This window comes from Theobroma umbraticum, unplaced genomic scaffold (genome assembly GCF_002168275.2).
Source record: "Theobroma umbraticum cultivar Fairchild unplaced genomic scaffold, ASM216827v3 scaffold_130.0, whole genome shotgun sequence".
NCBI lineage: Eukaryota > Viridiplantae > Streptophyta > Magnoliopsida > Malvales > Malvaceae > Theobroma > Theobroma umbraticum.
Window position 1 is genome coordinate 7,493,804 of NW_018397264.1, and position 17,654 is coordinate 7,511,457.

General features: G+C 38.8%; 4 protein-coding genes and 1 pseudogene across 4 annotated transcripts; 3 read left to right on the forward strand and 2 right to left on the reverse strand.

Moving 5' to 3' along the window:
- The first annotated feature begins 183 nt into the window (after positions 1-183).
- On the forward strand, positions 184-2,354 carry LOC110421801 (eukaryotic translation initiation factor 3 subunit F pseudogene; annotated as a pseudogene).
- Positions 2,355-8,803: 6,449 nt separating this feature from the next.
- LOC110422091 (bZIP transcription factor 53-like) lies at positions 8,804-9,879 on the forward strand. Its single transcript, XM_021435871.1, has one exon. The coding sequence runs from the start codon at positions 9,286-9,288 to the stop codon at positions 9,742-9,744; it is 459 nt and encodes a 152-aa protein (XP_021291546.1). The 5' UTR covers positions 8,804-9,285; the 3' UTR covers positions 9,745-9,879.
- Positions 9,880-10,318: 439 nt separating this feature from the next.
- Positions 10,319-12,595, reverse strand: LOC110422090 (heme oxygenase-like, multi-helical). Its single transcript, XM_021435870.2, is given in 4 exon segments — positions 10,319-10,588; positions 10,590-10,848; positions 11,740-11,960; positions 12,149-12,595. Coding segments are annotated over 4 exon segments (675 nt in total). The 5' UTR covers positions 12,305-12,595; the 3' UTR covers positions 10,319-10,549.
- Positions 12,596-14,262: 1,667 nt separating this feature from the next.
- Positions 14,263-15,216, forward strand: LOC110422089 (nicotianamine synthase-like). Its single transcript, XM_021435869.1, has one exon. The coding sequence runs from the start codon at positions 14,263-14,265 to the stop codon at positions 15,214-15,216; it is 954 nt and encodes a 317-aa protein (XP_021291544.1).
- A 449-nt stretch (positions 15,217-15,665) lies between these two features.
- Positions 15,666-17,021, reverse strand: LOC110422088 (DELLA protein RGL2-like). The gene has a single exon (XM_089784428.1). The coding sequence runs from the start codon at positions 17,019-17,021 to the stop codon at positions 15,666-15,668; it is 1,356 nt and encodes a 451-aa protein (XP_089640554.1).
- Between the last annotated feature and the right edge of the window lie 633 nt (positions 17,022-17,654).

Below are 17,654 nucleotides of genomic sequence, written 5' to 3' on the forward strand. Positions count from 1 at the left end.
CCACAACGTGGAATTCTTACCACTAAACTACAGCCACCTCATTGGAACTGAGATCCCTAATTAAAATTATTAAATGGTAACACAAATTAACTTGTTTATACCTCTTCATCCTAAGATATTCCATAATTAAAGTTTCTTTTTATCTTGTTTTGTTATATTTCTTTTTCAGTTTGATGGCTGCGAATGCTTCTCAATGTTAAGGTTCTTATACAAAATTATTTAGCTAGATTAGCATGCAATATTATTGTATTGTTATTTTATTAGTAAAGTTAGAATATGAATAAAATTAGGATTAATTTATATATATATAACATACGCAAATTTAGAAAAAGGAAAATATTGCAAGCTCTCTGTCTCTTTCCTTCACTTTCTGAAACCGACAAATCGAAAAGATATCGGAGAGACAAGATGGCGGCCAGCAACCACACCGTTTTACAGTTCAATGCGCCGTCAACGGTGAGCCTGTCGGCGAAGGTTGACCCTCTCGTCATATTCAACATCTGCGATTGCTACGTGAGGCGTCCCGACCAAGCCGAACGAGTCATCGGCACGCTCCTCGGCTCCGTCCTCCCTGACGGCACCGTCGATATCTGTAACTCCTTCGCCGTTCCTCACACCGAATCCTCGGAACAAGTTGCTTTGGATATAGAATACCATCATAATATGTTAGTCTCCCACCAAAAAGTGAATCCGAAAGAAGTCATTGTTGGATGGTATTCCGCTGGGCTTGGAGTCACGGGCGGTAGTGCATTAATCCATGATTTTTATTCCAGGGAAGTACCTAACCCTGTTCATCTGACAGTGGATACGGCATTTAGGAATGGAGAGGGTACCATAAAGGCTTATTTTTCTGTCAATTTAGCTCTTGGAGACCTACAGCTTGCTGCTCAATTCCAAGAAATTCCCCTTGATTTACGTATGCTGGAAGCTAAGCGACTTGGATTGGACATCCTCAAGACAACAGTAGTTGACAAACTGCCGAATGATTTGGAAGGAATGGAAGTCACAATGGAAAGACTATTGGCTTTGATAGATGATGTCTACAAATATGTTGATGATGTTGTGGAAGGGCGGGTTGCAGCGGATAACAGCATCGGTAGATTTATAGCAGATACAGCAGTGTCCCTACCTAAACTATCTCCTTCAGCCTTTGATAAGCTTGTTAATGACAGTCTGCAGGATCAGTTGCTGTTACTATACTTGTCAAGCATCATCAGGACACAACTCGGCTTAGCAGAAAAGTTGAACACAGCTGCTGATCAGATCTTGTAAACTTCTGTCCAAGCCATTTTGTTTCTTGCTCCAAGACAATCATACTTTGTGGGTTGTGGCCACTACTTTCCGAGAAAGTCGTGTAACACTTATTCGTGGTTTTGAGTCGGCAAAATTGCACTGTACCATTTTCCAAGAAGACTTAATGGGCATGTTCAAGTTTATATTATTAACAATCAGTTTTCTGTTCTTCTTTTATCAGATAAACCAAAACAAATTTGCTGACAACTGCAAGAAGTTTTCGACTAATAATTCATGTAATTTGTCCATTGATCTAAATATACCATTATCACTGTCACACCACCCAGTGTGCCAAGCTCCATTGAAAAAAATTCTGACAGATGTAAGTTAAGCAACCCAAATAATTTCAAAAGCAAGTTGGATGATGGACTGGATGCCATTACAGGCAAAGCTACCATAAAGTAGAACTATAAATTAGAGGATTGGGTTGCAACTATCCTACAAAATATGCCTGTAAAAGTTATATAAGTTGTGGGTGATACAGAAATCAAAACAAGAGCGATCATAGCTGTCTTATTGTTCTTATTCTTGACATTTTAATCTTACGGTCATTGCTAAGACAGAAAAGTTGCTTTTAGACTAGCAGGGAGGGCGGCAAGGAACTGGATATGCTGGATGGTACTGAAACTGTGGTAGTGGTGGTGGAGGAGGAGCAGGAGCGGGAGGATGACCGTAACACACACATGGTCCAACGGGCTGTCCGTATGCAGGTTCAGGAGGCTTGCGGAGGTACCTGCCAGGGTCACCTGTGGCTCGGTCCGAAGGATGTTTATGTGTGACCAAGTTGTGAACCCCTCGAGCAACTCCTTGCACAACACCTTCGGCGGCCGCCAAGGGATATATCACGCAACGATCAGCTACCCGGTGCAGCATGTCGAACCCATGTTCTACAGAGTCACTCACCTGATTCCTAACTCGGTTCCTCCTCATGGCCCTCTCTTTCTCGTTTCTCTTTGCTTTTTGAGGATTGACCGCGACCTTCATTCTTATAAAGAAGAGGTGAAAAGGAATAAAATAAAGTATGTGCTTGAAAGCAAAGCTATTCCTTATCAGGAATTTCTAACGGCTTATGATTATTCCGGACTAGTTCATCATGTAACATATGCTCTTAGTCATCAAAGGGCTAACATTTGCTAAAAGTTGTAATACATAACACATAACAAAAGATTGTAAAATGTAATAAAAAGTTGTAATATATAACAAAAAATGAGCATCCAAATATTTGATTTGTTAGTTAGTGTATAATTTTCTTTATTTATATATTCGAATCCTTAATTTAAAAAAATAACTAAAAATAATGCAGAAATATTTCTGAAATAACTCAAACTAGTTGGATGATGGACTTGATAATCTTGTACTAGTAATTCTATTAGCAATTCAAACCAGGACCTCTTAGCAGGAGGCATGTATATTACATCAGTTTGCACTGCAGCATATGACATTTGCTTATTTATAAGTATTTTAGTTACATAGCAGAGATCAATCATTGACCTCTGGATTTAATATTTCATTTTCAGATTGCAAGCTAAGGATCATGCACCACCAAAGTTGGCCAACACTTTGATTGCACCATTATTTTGATTGGTATTATACATTATAGTCCCCGTCCTTGATTAACATTCTGAATCTGTTAATTACCAGGACGCCCAGGGTGGTAACCATTAGAATCGGAGGAGGTCCAGGCAGATGTCCTGGACTGTTGCTTTTCATAGGAAAGATATCCTGGATTGCTCTGACATTGTGGTGGCGGCGGTCCTGGTGGTGGAGGAGGAGGCAGAGGATAACCATAATTGTATGCATATGGATAGGACTGCGCATATGCGGGTGGAGGGGCAGGTGCAGAATAGTAGGGTTAGGTGGGGGTGGGGGTGGGGGGTGCAGCATGGCCAGGCTTGCACTTTCTCTTTCGGTCTTCAGGATGTGTATCAGTGAGCCAGTTGAGAACTCCTCGAGCAACTCCATGGATAGCACCATCTACAGCTGCCAAAGGAAAGGTCACGGCATCAGCCACCCGGTGCATACTATCGAACCCATGTTCAATGCTGTCCCTCACCTGATTCTTGACATGAGCACTGCTACCTATAGTCATGGTTGCAGTGAGAAGCCTAAAACCAGCCTTTTTTTTTCCTGTCTTTTTGCTTTTGGGCGCTTGTCCACCACCCTAATGCACAAGGAGAGGATGGCATTTCTTTTTATAAGTGTAGAAAGGAGAATCACGTGTGTCAGCTTAAACGCCAAGTTTTTTTCTATTAATTATTACAAATTGGGGCAATTTAATCCTGATTGAGTCAGCAATATGTCGTCAGGCGTTTTCTGTCAGCAATTGAGAAGAGCAAACTGATGCCCCGGAATGGACCAGGGTACCTCTAGAAATCTAGAACCAACATGGGAAAGCCTTCTTTTCTTATAAAACGAAATCTTCATTCTTTTTTTTTTTGAAATATTGGAGTTTCATTGCAAAGGAGGATGGAAAAATCCCTTTCAAAAAACATCAGTAAAGAACCAGTGATTTATGGGCTATACCTGAGCACAAAAAGCAGATATATTCACCAAATCATACTCATAGCTACCCACAAAAATTTACTATACAAAAATCGGATAACTATACACCTCTCATGACTGATATATATACAATCATGCCTATACAAAATACATCAAATCATAGCAGCAGAACAAAATAGAACTCGACCCTTCCTACCCTTAAAGACCCACAAAAGCTTTAACAGACAATCAAGTAGCACAAAGATCACCAATTCAAGAGCAGAACATCACGCACCCGTTACAGATCACAAGACATTCAATATTCATCTAGCAGAGTTTCCTCACCAGTTCATATACGCCAGAAGATCCTGCTGCTATTAACCTCCTTTAACCAATTTTTCAGTAACTTTTTTCTGAAATTTCATTGAATTAACTCTCGAGGAGCAAAGCGAGTTGATCTTGGTCTGTTATGCTTTGAAGTGAGGATACATCATAGGGTCATCTCCGTCGTAATTGTACATTCGACAAAAAAATTCCACCTTTCCCAGAAGTAAACAAAAGCATGACCAATGTAGATACCGTTCACCTTCATCCATACAACCCCAATCATCACAACAGCTTCCTCAGTCGCCACACTTACCCACAGTACCCGATTCTCAGAAAAGTCTCGACTCCAAAAGTAAAGAGAATTTTCCATATTACCTGGGTTCCTTCCTCACTTTAACAATGGCACCGAAGGTTGAGGCCTATTCCAGCACAGACACCAGGTCCTCTATGCGTTGAATCCCAACTTTTGCAAGTCGATCTGCCAGTTTGTTATTCTCTCTAAAAGTGTACCTCACTTCCTATCTTCGTACATCATTTTTCAATCGTTCAATATGAAGAACCCACTTTCTTAATCTCCAGGGTGCTTCCAAAGGTTTGTTCACCCATTTAACAGCATTACATGAGTCACTCTCAATTATCAGACTGTGTGATTGATTCCATTTGAATGGAATAAACAACAAGAAAGCTTCCCGAATTGCTCTAATTTCAACAAGGTTTGAATCTCCTATGCCTATAGCTTTCGAGAAAATGATCTTAACATGTCCGTGCTCATCCCTCATTGCTCCCCCAATCCCAGTCTCTCTTGGGCATCCTTTGGCTGCCCATCAACATTAAACTTCATTTCTCCCTGAGCTGTTTGCACCACCCCTCAACCTTCCTACCATGTTCCACATTTACTAAATTAGCTCCAAATTGGGGGAACCTGTAGGTGTCTATAATCTCACCATACTTCATAGGCCACTTCGCTTTGGCCTAGATGGCTACCCTCAATTTACTAATTTTATAAGCTTGATTCGAATCGCAAGCTATGCCTTTGAACACAACTTCATTCTTTTGCAGCCATAAAGACCATGAAACTACATAGAAAGTCATTTTCCAAATCTGTCTCTCCCTTTTTGTTATTGCAACCTCATTCCATGTGTGTTGAAAAAATTCATTACATTAGCAGGGACCACCCAATATGCTCCCCAATCTTCACTCCATTTTGCCCAAACCTTCCATACTTCTGAATAGTGAAGAAATAAATGCCTCATAGTCTCTTGCTCCCTATGACACAAGAACACTTCCAGCTACCTCATTGTTAATTAATCCTCTTCGTAGTAATTCGTACTTGACTGTCACCTTTTCATGGATTATGTGTCAACAAAACACTTCAATTCGATACGGTGCTAAATTCGACCATATTCTCTTCCGAAATCTTCATTCTTGTTTGCAATTTGCTGCATAATTCGTTGGTCTAGATCTTCGAAGCTTCTTGGTCTTTTTTATTTTCCTTTCCATCATTCTCCATACTATCTCATTCTTTCTTCTTAGAGGGTAGCAAGAAATAAGAATTTGACAATTGACATCTGTCTTGGAAATTAATTTTCATGGAACCCTGCACTGCAATGGTATGCATGAGATGAAAGCTCAAGTTATAACCCTTCTCTCCCAACACCTTGACAATGGGAAAGAAAAGTAGAACATTAGAATAGTTCTAGCTGCATGCTCCTCAAGCTAATGTTTGCAAAGCTGCTTCCATTTTCCACAATTACTTATTCAGATTACATATTGTGAACTAAACATTATGTTAGCAGATAAATCTGCAGTAGGCTTAATAACAAAAGGAGCATAATGCAGTTTAATTAGTTTTAAGATTGTTCTATTGCAGCTTTTGAGAACTGGTCCCGAATCTTAGCAGCCCCATGAGTAAACTTTTTCAATTCTTGCATACTGCTTTTATCTTTCATTTTCCTTGGTGTGGAAGCATAAAGCAACTCAAAATGAACAGAATTTTCTTCCGTCAAATCAAAAGTTAGTTAGATTAGCATCGAAGACCCAAATCTTATCCTGTTAATGGGTACAAATTCAGCTGTGTGATCTGTTCAAGTTGCTTGTCATTTACTCAGGCTTCATGGTCACATATGTAAAACATATAAAGATTCTGTTAGACTAGAATTCATCCTTGCAATGTGAAAAGGAGCAGAAAAAGTTAATTTAGGTTCTGTTAGACTAGAATTCATCCTTGCAATATGAAAAGGAGCAGAAAAAGTTAATTCAAAATACTAGTGCGTTCCCTTTAATGAAACTTGCAGAAAATCCTTATCTATTGCAGATGAAGAGGACCTGATAAAGTAATGCTGACAGGATGAGGAATGTGCCCAATTGGTAGTAACAAAGAAGCTATACTTTGAAGCAGATGTATTATTCTTGTTCCAGAACTGATAAAACAACATGTGATTCCATATGTCAATCAAGTCATGCATGCCCCCCGTCTCCCCCAAAAGCAAAGAAAGTAAGAATGAAAAAGAAAGGGGGGGAAGGTTTAGCCTGGATATACAGTTCTGGCCTCCCCTCTTCCCACTGCAACAATGGTCATCTGGCAACCAAAAGATATAAAGTGCTAAGGATGTGGAACTGGCCATAATACTGATTTGCAGTCAACTGTCAAAGTGGGCAACCTTGGTGCTGCCTGATCAAGGATGCATGCTAGCTAGCTACTCAAACTTCAACTATATCTGCTTATGCAATGGCCATATTTTAATAAGTGTTCCATGAGCAACTGAACTGTGGGTTTTACGCCTCTTTTTGTAGAATCTACTGTACAAATAACTTTAACTATAAGACTGAACGGCAAAACGCTTCTATTCAATAGTATGAAAATAGATACATGGTGCAAAATTCCAGAAAAGATTTCTGTTTCTTTGACTAAAACATATCTAACCCATCAAGCAGAACTGCTGGGTCGAGTTTCTTATGAGGTTATCACAATTTCCTCAATTTATAGTATTATCTATTAACAACATTGGTGGACTCTCATCTATGCAATCTCCACATACTGTAGTGTCCTTGGTGGGGCTGCATGTTACTATTGGAGCATGACGACTGACATTTTTTTGGGGGGAGTACATGACAAATGACATCATCATCACAAATTGGGTACGGCTGTTTCGCATTAAGCTTCGTCACAAAGATAGATCCAAGCTAGCTAGATGAGTTTTTAAAGTCAAAAATGCATGATTCCACCCTTGGCTCTAAGCGGTGGTCACAGCACTGCGACCACTAGAATGGATATATATAAGTACCAGTTTATAACTATGACAGAAAGTTATGAATGATTTCAAATAAAACTTAAGTTGGTATGAATTAAAGATGTTGCAGATGAGATAGGTTTGAACTGAGAATTTCTTTTCTGCATAAAAATTCTTCCATTTCATAGTCATTTCAGGAAAAAATTGTGTTACGTTACATGGGAGTGAGACGAAAAGGAAGCCTCTAGCTGCTTGGCTGAGCGGCCAAAGGAATGCAGAGACGTAAATGCATAAACTATCTTTACACAAATCGGGACAAACATGGTGCTCTTACGTACATGTGGGACCATGGAGATTAACTATGTAAGAATATCTTCAAAAGCATTGACGTTTATAAACAAATAAAATCTTAATTCGGGTTGCGATTAGACCAAAGTTTGCAGACAAATTTAGCTGAAAAAGGCCACGCAGGACCACCTTTGCCTTTAGTCTAAAAAAGCAGCTAACTAGCTAAGGACATGAAGGAAAAAAAAGGTGGGTGGGAAGTCACAACAAAAGAAGAAAAATACTGGAAATGTGAGTGGATAATGATAAAGAAGCTTTAGGTAAGAAAAACGAATTCCCTTAAGAAACATACATGGATTCCTGTGAGTACCCCTTTCTATGAGGACCCTCGAATGAAGTTAAATATTGACATTGATCACTGAATAAGTAATGTAAAGTTATGTAAAAGATGTTAAATGAATATGAAGTGAGACCAAAGATTTTTATTTAGATATCAAGCACGATAGAAATTTTTATTCTGATTAGTATTGACTTTTATTGTTTTAGATAAGGACAATAAGAATTAAAACAAAATAGAAAGGTAAGAATTGTTAGTTGCCTTATCTGATAGTACTGCAAATTTTTTATTGACAGCTGCACCGAGAAATGAAGTCTTAGGCTTTGTTTAGAGAGGAGAAGAGATGGAAACAATGGGCAAATTAGGAGGGGAGATGGTTATGTAAAACAAAGGGAACCTTGGGCATAATAGAAGCTCAAACGGTGATTCAGCCTTTAGATTTAACACGAGAATTAGGTGAAAAACGGTGGGGTGAAAAAGGATCCTTGGACTTTTGTAAGGAAAGACAGACACAGCCTCATGCTAAGCAATCTTTACCGTCCCAGAAAGCAGGGGAAAGCATGAGATGGATGGTGCCATGGAAGAAATTTGCAACTGATCAGTCCTTAATCTAGAGAAATTAAAGAACAGTCAAAACCAGCTGTGACAAAAAAAATATCGTTGATCATGTGATTAACAACTTTGCAGCATACGTTGTCTTTGACCAATGGCAAATATAGAAATGGAACTGTCAACTGGATTAACACACGTTTCTCCACCATTCACCAACCCCACATGGAAGATTCCTTCAAGCTTCATGTTCATAATCCTTGATTGATAAGAGGATAAACCCTCCTTTTATTTTTTCTATTTTAATATTGTTTCAAGATGAACCCTTTGTCTTTATATATCCCCCTCTGGAAGCCCTGAATTCTCCACTTCTCAACTCTTCGACAGCTTTCTTCTCCTTATCTTCAGCCCTTTTAAGTCCTCTAATCACAACCCTCTCTTTTGTTTCTCAGCCCGAGATTTTTGTTCTGTTTTTCGTTATGGTTCTGCCTTTTTATCAATAAAATTTTTCTTCATAAGACTTATGATATGAACTGCCTTTCTTCATTCTCACAGATTCTTTTCTTCCATTCAGTGTCTGTTGTCATTCTTCATTGGTTTTACGTCTTCTCAATAATTTTGGTTTGATTTTTCCTTTTTTATTGTCATTATTTTTTGTTTTCTTTTGGCTGTAAGGAATTCTAGTTTGATTTTACCCGAGTTTTACTAGTTCTTGAAGGTACTGTATTACCTTTGCTATCCTAAATTCCAAGGCTGCTGTTATTCTAATTCTACCCCAAGAAGATGTCGAATCCCTTCCCACAGAGGAGCTCGGGGTCTGAGGCAGATGCTCGCTGCATGGCCATGGATGAAAAGAAGAGAAAGAGGATGCTATCAAACCGAGAATCTGCAAGACGATCACGAATGAAGAAGCAAAAGCTGTTGGAGGACTTGGTCGGAGAGGTTGCTTCTTTGAATGTGGAGATACGCAAGAATGCCGACAATTATGAAATTTTAATGCAAAAGACTCTTGTTCTGGAGTCAGAAAACAATCTCCTGAAGGCCCAAAAGTTGGAGTTGGCTCAATATTTAAGGAATCTGGAAGTGATGCAAACTCACATGGACCTGTTGCAAATGAACTTGATGCAATCTGGAAGCTTTTCTGATCAAACTGCTGACATCAGGGAACCCCACTTGGATTCTTGGCAGTGTCATGGTTCTGGTCAGCCCATCATGGCCTCTGTTGGGATGTTCAACTATTAAATTTTGTTCCAAGACTTTGGATTTCTCATGTACGAAATGACTAGATTCAATTGGTTTTCTAGTCTGGTATTTTTGCAGTTTGTACATACATGAAATAAAACCTTGCTTCCAGTGTTTCTTTACAGTTCTTCAAAATTGTTTGGTCTGTATTTCCCTTGAAGGAACCCTTGGTGCATACCTACATCATATGGATTTGATTTCTACATATCTATCAAATCATTTTCTTTTTCGTGAACCGAATTTCAAAGCAATAAAAAAACAATTCCTACAAGATAAGGCCGTTCATGGTTATCTTCTTCTCCCACTATTCTTTTTGTTTTCTTCTCCATTTTCCTTGCACAAACAATGCGATGCAGGTCAAATTTTTCATGCTATCAATCTACAACTATATATTGAAGAACAAGAACAGCCATTTTCCTATTATATTTTGCTTGCGAAATTTCTTCAGGTCTCTTCAGGGATTCATTTCATATTCCGTAATCCAAAAACAAACAGGATTTTCGTAGGCTTCCTCTGCTCGGAATGGCCTCCCTGCCTCAAATGATAATTTTCAAGGTGAGAATGAGGAACAAGATAGCAAACAATTCATTGATTAACACATTGAAGATACAGCATAAAACTATACAGACATTGTTTTAACATATTTTCCAGTGCTATACTGTTTATAATATTGTGCAATCTCATAGATTGAACAAGCTAACTCTATGCTTTTCTACGCTAAGGAAAAGTCATAATTGGCAGATGAGGAAAGAGGGCAACCTACTCAAATCATATCAGGTTCATAAAGTTGAGGTTCCCCCATGGCTTATATTCCAAAAATCAACCTCATGTTCAAGAACACGCAAGAATGTCACTTCGGCTTTTGTGATCACATCATCAGAAGCCTTCTCTAGCTGTCGATCAGCAATTTTTCTAAGAGCATTGCAGTACTGACCAAAACCTTCATTGCCCCATCTTTGGCAAGTTTCCTGAAGCTCAGGGGGGGTTTTAGTTCCATCTTCCAGGCAGTGGGCAAAACTCTCTTGATAGACAGCTTCAATCGCCCAAAAAGCTGTGATTGCAACAGTATATTCAACTTCTGGGCTCATTAAGCTCTCAAGAAATCTGCAATATCAAATAAAAAATGTGTCTGCTTCTATATTGTAACTCAAGACTATGGAATCATGTCCGATGATCAATAATACAATTTCCAAGAGCCTATTTAAGATGTCTTTGTGCATTAAAAGGAGAAAGTTTTAATAGAGAATTTAGACTAGAACTTCAATTAAATCACTCCTTTTCCAAACTCTATAATAATAATTCTATCTAATTGATCTACATGAACCAGGATCTACCATTTTGATTCTTAACCTCAATATATAGCACACCCCAGGTAAAGGTAACACATAAATGCCAAGAACATATATGCACAGCTCAATGCACATCTCTCTGATGCTACAACTTTAACATGGGCTTAATGGCAGCAACGAAAAAACTAAATAAGACGTTATCTCCTCTCAACTTTCAATTCAACTTTTGCAAAAGATAATGTCCATTCCATTAATCTTCCAAATCAATTATATCAAGCTTCAATATATCTTCAAAGATCTGAATTGTTCTTTCATATTGACCATCAGTTTGAGGAAGCAAGAAATTACCGGATTCAATCAAGAAAACATTTCTACCTGGAAATGATCCCAAAGATGAACAGTAGAACACATATATCCATTGGATGAAGGATCACTAGGACTCTGTCGAAGGGGCTTAGTTAGGCCAAGAAGTTGACACCTAGAAATGAGCAGAAACCCATATTCAAGAAAATACTCCTTAAACTCGTTCTAAATTGTACTTTAGACCTCCTAAACTTTGGAATTCATGATTTAGCAACTCAAACAAAGTCATCAGATTGTCCATTAACACACATTTCCATGAGCTATAAAGGCACTAAAATGAAATAATTCCAGAGTAATCACAAGCAAAAACTTTTAGTAAACACCGTGTATATAAAATGATTACCGGCAGTAATTTTGATTGGCCTTCTGAGGAACAATATCAGAGAGCTGAACGCCCCACTTGGAAGCTTCTTTCTTGAACCATGCAATCTCATCATTTAGAGCAGCCATACCTCCCAATATCACTTCCACATCATTACTACTATTATCTGATCCCTTGCAAGCTTTACTCAACACACTTGCTACAAACGGCACAAACGATCTAACAAATACGTAATCCTGCCCCTGAAGTTTTATTTTTTTAAAAAAATTTGGGACCAAGTTAGTTCATATTATAAAGCATCAAATTGGATTCAAAGCAATCAATTTTCCTCTAAAGAAACAACTTTCAATAGAGCTAGCATAGTAATTATGCCTAAATGTTAACAAATTGCTACAAACAGATTATCAAGAATAAAGAATCAGAAAAATACCAGCCATGTTTTGAAAGACGAAAGATCAATGTTCCCATCTCGAATGCTGCGGATGAAAGGGTGTCTAGTAGCTCCAACGTACAACAACCGGTGATTCCTCAGCCATGTCTCAGTCATCAAGGTCTTGCCCATTTCTTCCCCTCTCTTCCCCTCCATTTTTTTCCGCTTAACTTTTGGCTTTGTGTCCCAGAACGAGCTTCCAAGTTCCTAGGTAAAGAAATCTCTTCTCTTCACTGCCGCCTGCTTCTCTGTACTGACTACTGTTCCCACAAATGTCAAACATGCAAGGCAAATGCTTTCGCACGCGTCAACTTCGAGGTGCACCTGTTAGCATCCTGGCCGTGATGTTGGGCCGCGCTGGCCTGCTGGGGCTGGAGGAGTTGCCTTGAGAGACACATGCACTTACATAATGCGGTGACAGTCCCTGGAAAAGTCTAGTTTCATGGGCTTATATTTTGGGAAATAATTTGGTCTGATTACCAGTCAACAGCCAGGCCCGTAACTTTAGAAAAATTGGGAAATGTTGGGCCTAGTGTGGGAAAAGCTTGGTCGAAGTATAGCCAGGATCAGAACTTAAAAAACTTGAGTCTAACAGATGGATAGAAAGGTGAAATGAAGAAAACTTATTCATTCAATTCAGTAAATAAATTATGTGTTTAGAATAAGCTAGGTAACTTATCGAAGATCAAATGAAATTTATTTTAATCACAAAATATATGGCATTGCTTTTGTTTCTGGGCAATCAAAAATGGCATTTATTTTCAGATTGGTTGATTTATGAAACCAAATTTTGGGGCTTTATAACTTAACAGCAGAAATGTGCAGGAAAGGGCTTGGGACAGATAGAATATGATGTTAGGTTTGGTCATGGAGGTTAAGCTACCATTGGTTTCTGCTGATCCTAGTGAAAAGATAGTACTCTGCCGCCACCAGCACTCAAGCAAGACTAAAAACCAGTATCCAATGATAGGTTAAGGGAAGTGGAATGCAAAAGCATCATGTGGAAAGCAGACAGCTCAAAAACAACTATGATTAGATTAGACACTGAATAGATTTACAACCATTCAAATCGGAATAGAAAATTACAAGAAAAAAGCAGAAGCAAGAGGAAGAACCACATGGATTGCAAATTGAGAGGGATAGCTTCTGTGACAACATGGAATGTCGACATTATGTACTCATAGGGTTGACGGATGCAATGGCCCTTTTCTATGTTGATTAGTGGAAAAGTACTACTATAACAATATTCCACCCTCTTCCCTCGGCTGATGCTGCTGCATTGCCTTGAACTTTACTGGCTGCTTCACATCGGTTATCCACAGTAAAATTGTTTTGCTATAGTTTTATGTTGTAACTAAGCAAACAGATGAAGATATGCCTAATCATTCTTTCTGTTTTCCCTTTATGCTGGATTAAAGTAGGCGGTGTCAGGTTTGGAATGTTTAGAACTTTAGTGCAGAGTGGCTAAATAGTTGGTTTTCCATCAATCTGTGATTGACAGGTACATTCTAATTAGTGACAAGAGGAGTCAGACTCAAACCCCCCCAAAGAAAAGCACCCTGTACGGGGATAGAATGCATTTTAGAGGTCATGCAGGCCTCAATCCTCATAGTGACTAATGACGGTGATCATGACTTTACAATGACCTTTGGCTTTCACTTAGCTCCTCTTAATGTAAAAAAAACTTGCTATCGTGTCTTCTGCCGTACTCTTGAAGAACTGTTGCTTCTGATATTCTAGCTAAAAACCAAAACAACCTTTCACTGACCTCTATGAAGTATTTTAAGTTTTAAGCATATTTTAAATCCAACTTTTCTGTAACAGAATCTGGTTTCTTTTTCATTTTTTTCCCTTTTTCCCAGCACTCTCCAATGGGGTTCAGGGGTAGCCATTGTGATTCGCCTCATGCTACAATCTTGTATGAGTTAATGGTTTTTTGCATTACAATCTGCAATTTTATAATTGGCTAATGATGCAATGGAGATTAAATCACCTCTTCAGAGAAGATAAAGCCTCCCCATATGCATATATAAGTCTTCAAAGGAGACTGCCATTGGCTTAGCAGGAGTGTATTGCTTCTTCCTGGATACTCCCTAAAATCTTATAGTGACATTATGGAATCTCATCAGGAGCCACTGGTAGCTAATATCACCAATCTCTATGAGAAAATTTCAATGTTAGTAGACCTAAGTCCGTCCAACCATGTCAACACCCTCTTCACCAAACTTGTGCTTACATGTCTGTCCCCAAGTGACATTGATATCACTAAGTTGAGTGAAAGAGTTCAAGAAATGAGATCCAGGCTAATTAAGGTTTGTGGGGAAGCTGAGGGAATCTTAGAGGGGCATTTCTCTACCTTCATAGGATCTCATGCAAATCCACTTGACCATATCAGTATCTTCCCTTACTATTCCAATTACCTCAAACTGACTCATCTGGAATTTTCCATGCTGCAAAAAGAGTGCACCACACTTCCTAACCAAGTGGCTTTTATAGGCTCCGGTCCCCTCCCTCTCACTTCTATCATCTTGGCTACCAAACATCTAATTTCTACCTCCTTCCATAACTATGATATCGATCCATCTGCAAATGCCAAAGCCTCTCAGTTGGTTTCCTCGGATCCTGACTTATCAAAACGAATGTTTTTCCACACTGCTGATGTTATGAACGTGTCAAGTGGCTTAAAGGAATATGAAGTTATTTTCTTGGCGGCTCTAGTAGGTATGCACAAGGAGGAGAAGGCTCATGTAATACGTCACTTGGCTGAGTACATGGCTCCAGGAGCTTTTCTGTTGCTAAGAAGTGCACAAGGAGCTCGAGCATTCTTATATCCTGTCATTGATCCTTGTGATCTTCAAGGCTTTGAAGTTCTTTCAGTGTTTCATCCAACTGATGAGGTCATAAATTCAGTAATCATCGCACGCAAATATCCAAGGCCTATTCTCTCATGGAATCAAGAAGTGGACTCTACCACCTTACCTAGCAAATGCTCTGATATGCCATGCTTCAATCCTCTAAACCATGGAAACATAATAGAAGAATTAGCCATTGATGAGCAACTTTTGTGAATCCCCTCCCTGTCTATGTTCAAAAGGGAAAAACTTACGTGAAAATGGGTCCTTGAGCTCTTTCCTTTTTTGTTTTTAATAATCTTTGAGCTCATTTTGATTGCAGACTTGACTTATGTACTTCCTCAATGATTGCACAATAAAATGGTTCTCCTTTGTCCTAATCAATTTTCCCCCATAAGCCATAGCTGAGAAAAATATGATCTCTGTTTATAGTATTGGGTTGAAATTAGGATAAGTGATTATTGTCAACCAATGCATGCACATATTATCCTCCCAGCAAGGATTTCTTTTATAACTTGTATAACCAGCAAATAAAGTGAACTCCAGGAAAACACATTCCTTCTCACCTTGTTTTAAAGGAAGAGGGAACTGTGACTGTGAATCAGAACAGGTTTTCGGATTTATGATTTTCTCAAGATAATATATCAAAACATTTGCAGTTTAAGCTACAGAGCTGGGTCACTGAGAGATTTACGTTTTACATTACAATTCCTTCTTGGCTTGCTTTGTTCAAATAATTTCCAAGTGGAAAGAGAAAGAATTGGCGTCCCTTTCCAGTTGACAACTAGGGACTTCCCATTCCTGCAACATGTGCAAGTATTTCCAGGAGCAAACTGTGTGGCCACCAAATGTGCTTGATACAAAGATGATGAACTTAACTCCACTTCGACCAGCCCCAAATTCGTCAAACTGGTTCTCCAGGCTTCAATTTTCATGTCCTGGAAAATCCTATCTTCATCCTCTGCTGCAACAGTATTTCGGATCTCTAGACCCAAGTATGCAGCCTCCAAAATCGTCCTGTTTTGATCACACCGATCAAAACAATCTTCGAGGCAATCAAAATATGTAGTATAGAAAGACAATGCTTCAGAAAAGCGTTCCATGAAAATCGGAGATGTGTGATCGGCCTCAAATTCTGTGATAACTACAATGCATGGATTGAGGTTCTTAACCACTCTTATTATAGATTCCAAGCAATCAGATTGTGTTAAAGTATGTCTCAGCAGAAATCGGGAGCTGACAACTACAGCTTCATCATCATTTGACTCAAACATATCTTCACTGATGTCTTTAAGGTCCGTCACCATGACAGTGTTAAACAAAAAGGGTATGTTTAATGCTTCAGCAAAACGGGCCAGCCTTTTACCAGTCTCTTTCATCTTTGTCTGTGATGTTGTCCCAACAGCAGTTACTTTTAGAAGCTCAATTGGGCATTCATCACGAGTTGCAAGAGCTTGCATCAAGGCTGTGCATTGTGCTCCACTTCTAATTGCAAGGTCAATGAAATGAACCTTCTTTGCTGAGGCTACATTTTCTATGATTGCTTGGAGTCCAGCAAACTGTGTAACCTGAATGAAGGGAAGTTTTAGGGAACATGTAATGAGAGCAGGGTTCAAACTCACCATTGTCTCATCTGGATGCGATAGTTCTCCTCCCCTGCTTTCCCCAGCCTTTGATGTGGTTGCCCCAGTTTCTCCATCAATCTTCTCACGAAGAGCCTTACTGAAATAATGCACCACTCTTTGTATTGAACTTCCAGCATTGGAAGACAAGAAATCACACAAGTTTAGGAACTTTCGTGCATGATCAAACTGTCGGCTGTCAACCTTGTCAGCAGAAGCTAGCAGAAGAATTGCAAGCTCTACGTCTTTTATCTCATCACCAGAAAGATTAAAGCAACCATCATTGAAGAATTTGTTCAGCACAGAGAGATCAAACCATTCCAGGAAAGCAATTTTATTGAAACTTGCTCTTGCAATTTTGATAAGATTGGCAGCTGATAATCCATGGATAGAAGCCATGATTGAAGTCTAAAACATTAAGAGTTGGCTTATGATTTTTCTAAGACATGCACATTCCTTCTTTAGTTCATTGATATCTGAATCATGCCACAGATATGGTTCAGATTGAAGGAATTCCAAGGCCCTTAACATCACAACGCTTCATTTATCTCTTCCAGATCCTCAAAAGATAATGACAACTCTAACCATGCCATTAGAAGAAGGAATATGAAAGAATCAAACAAGGGAGGAAAAAAAAAAGGAAAGAACAATACCAAAAACTTGAACTCCAATATGCCCTTTTACAACCAGGAGTGAGATTGCCTTCTTATTGTATAAGCCAGTTTTATCTAACATAACAACATACAGCTGGTTATGAAGGCAACTCTTTAGAATTTTTGGAATTTTTTGATTTCTTGCTGAGGAATCCTATTCCAACCACATGCAGTCAATGAGATCCATAAGATGCCGAGATAAGCAGTAGGCGTTTAATGCAAGGCTAGCTATGATGGTATGAATCATTCTGAAAATTTGGTTTTGGATACATAGGCAATAATACATGGAGTAAACTAACATTGTTTGACTTATTAATTCGGCTAGGAATCTTTAGCCGGCCATAATACATGGACTAAATTAACAGAAAGAATGTTTTCA

Bases quoted from the DNA above. Each gene is read 5' to 3' on its own strand.
- LOC110422091 (XM_021435871.1), top strand. From the start codon at position 9,286: ATGTCGAATCCCTTCCCACAGAGGAGCTCGGGGTCTGAGGCAGATGCT.
- LOC110422089 (XM_021435869.1), top strand. From the start codon at position 14,263: ATGGAATCTCATCAGGAGCCACTGGTAGCTAATATCACCAATCTCTAT.
- LOC110422088 (XM_089784428.1), bottom strand. From the start codon at position 17,021: ATGGCTTCTATCCATGGATTATCAGCTGCCAATCTTATCAAAATTGCA.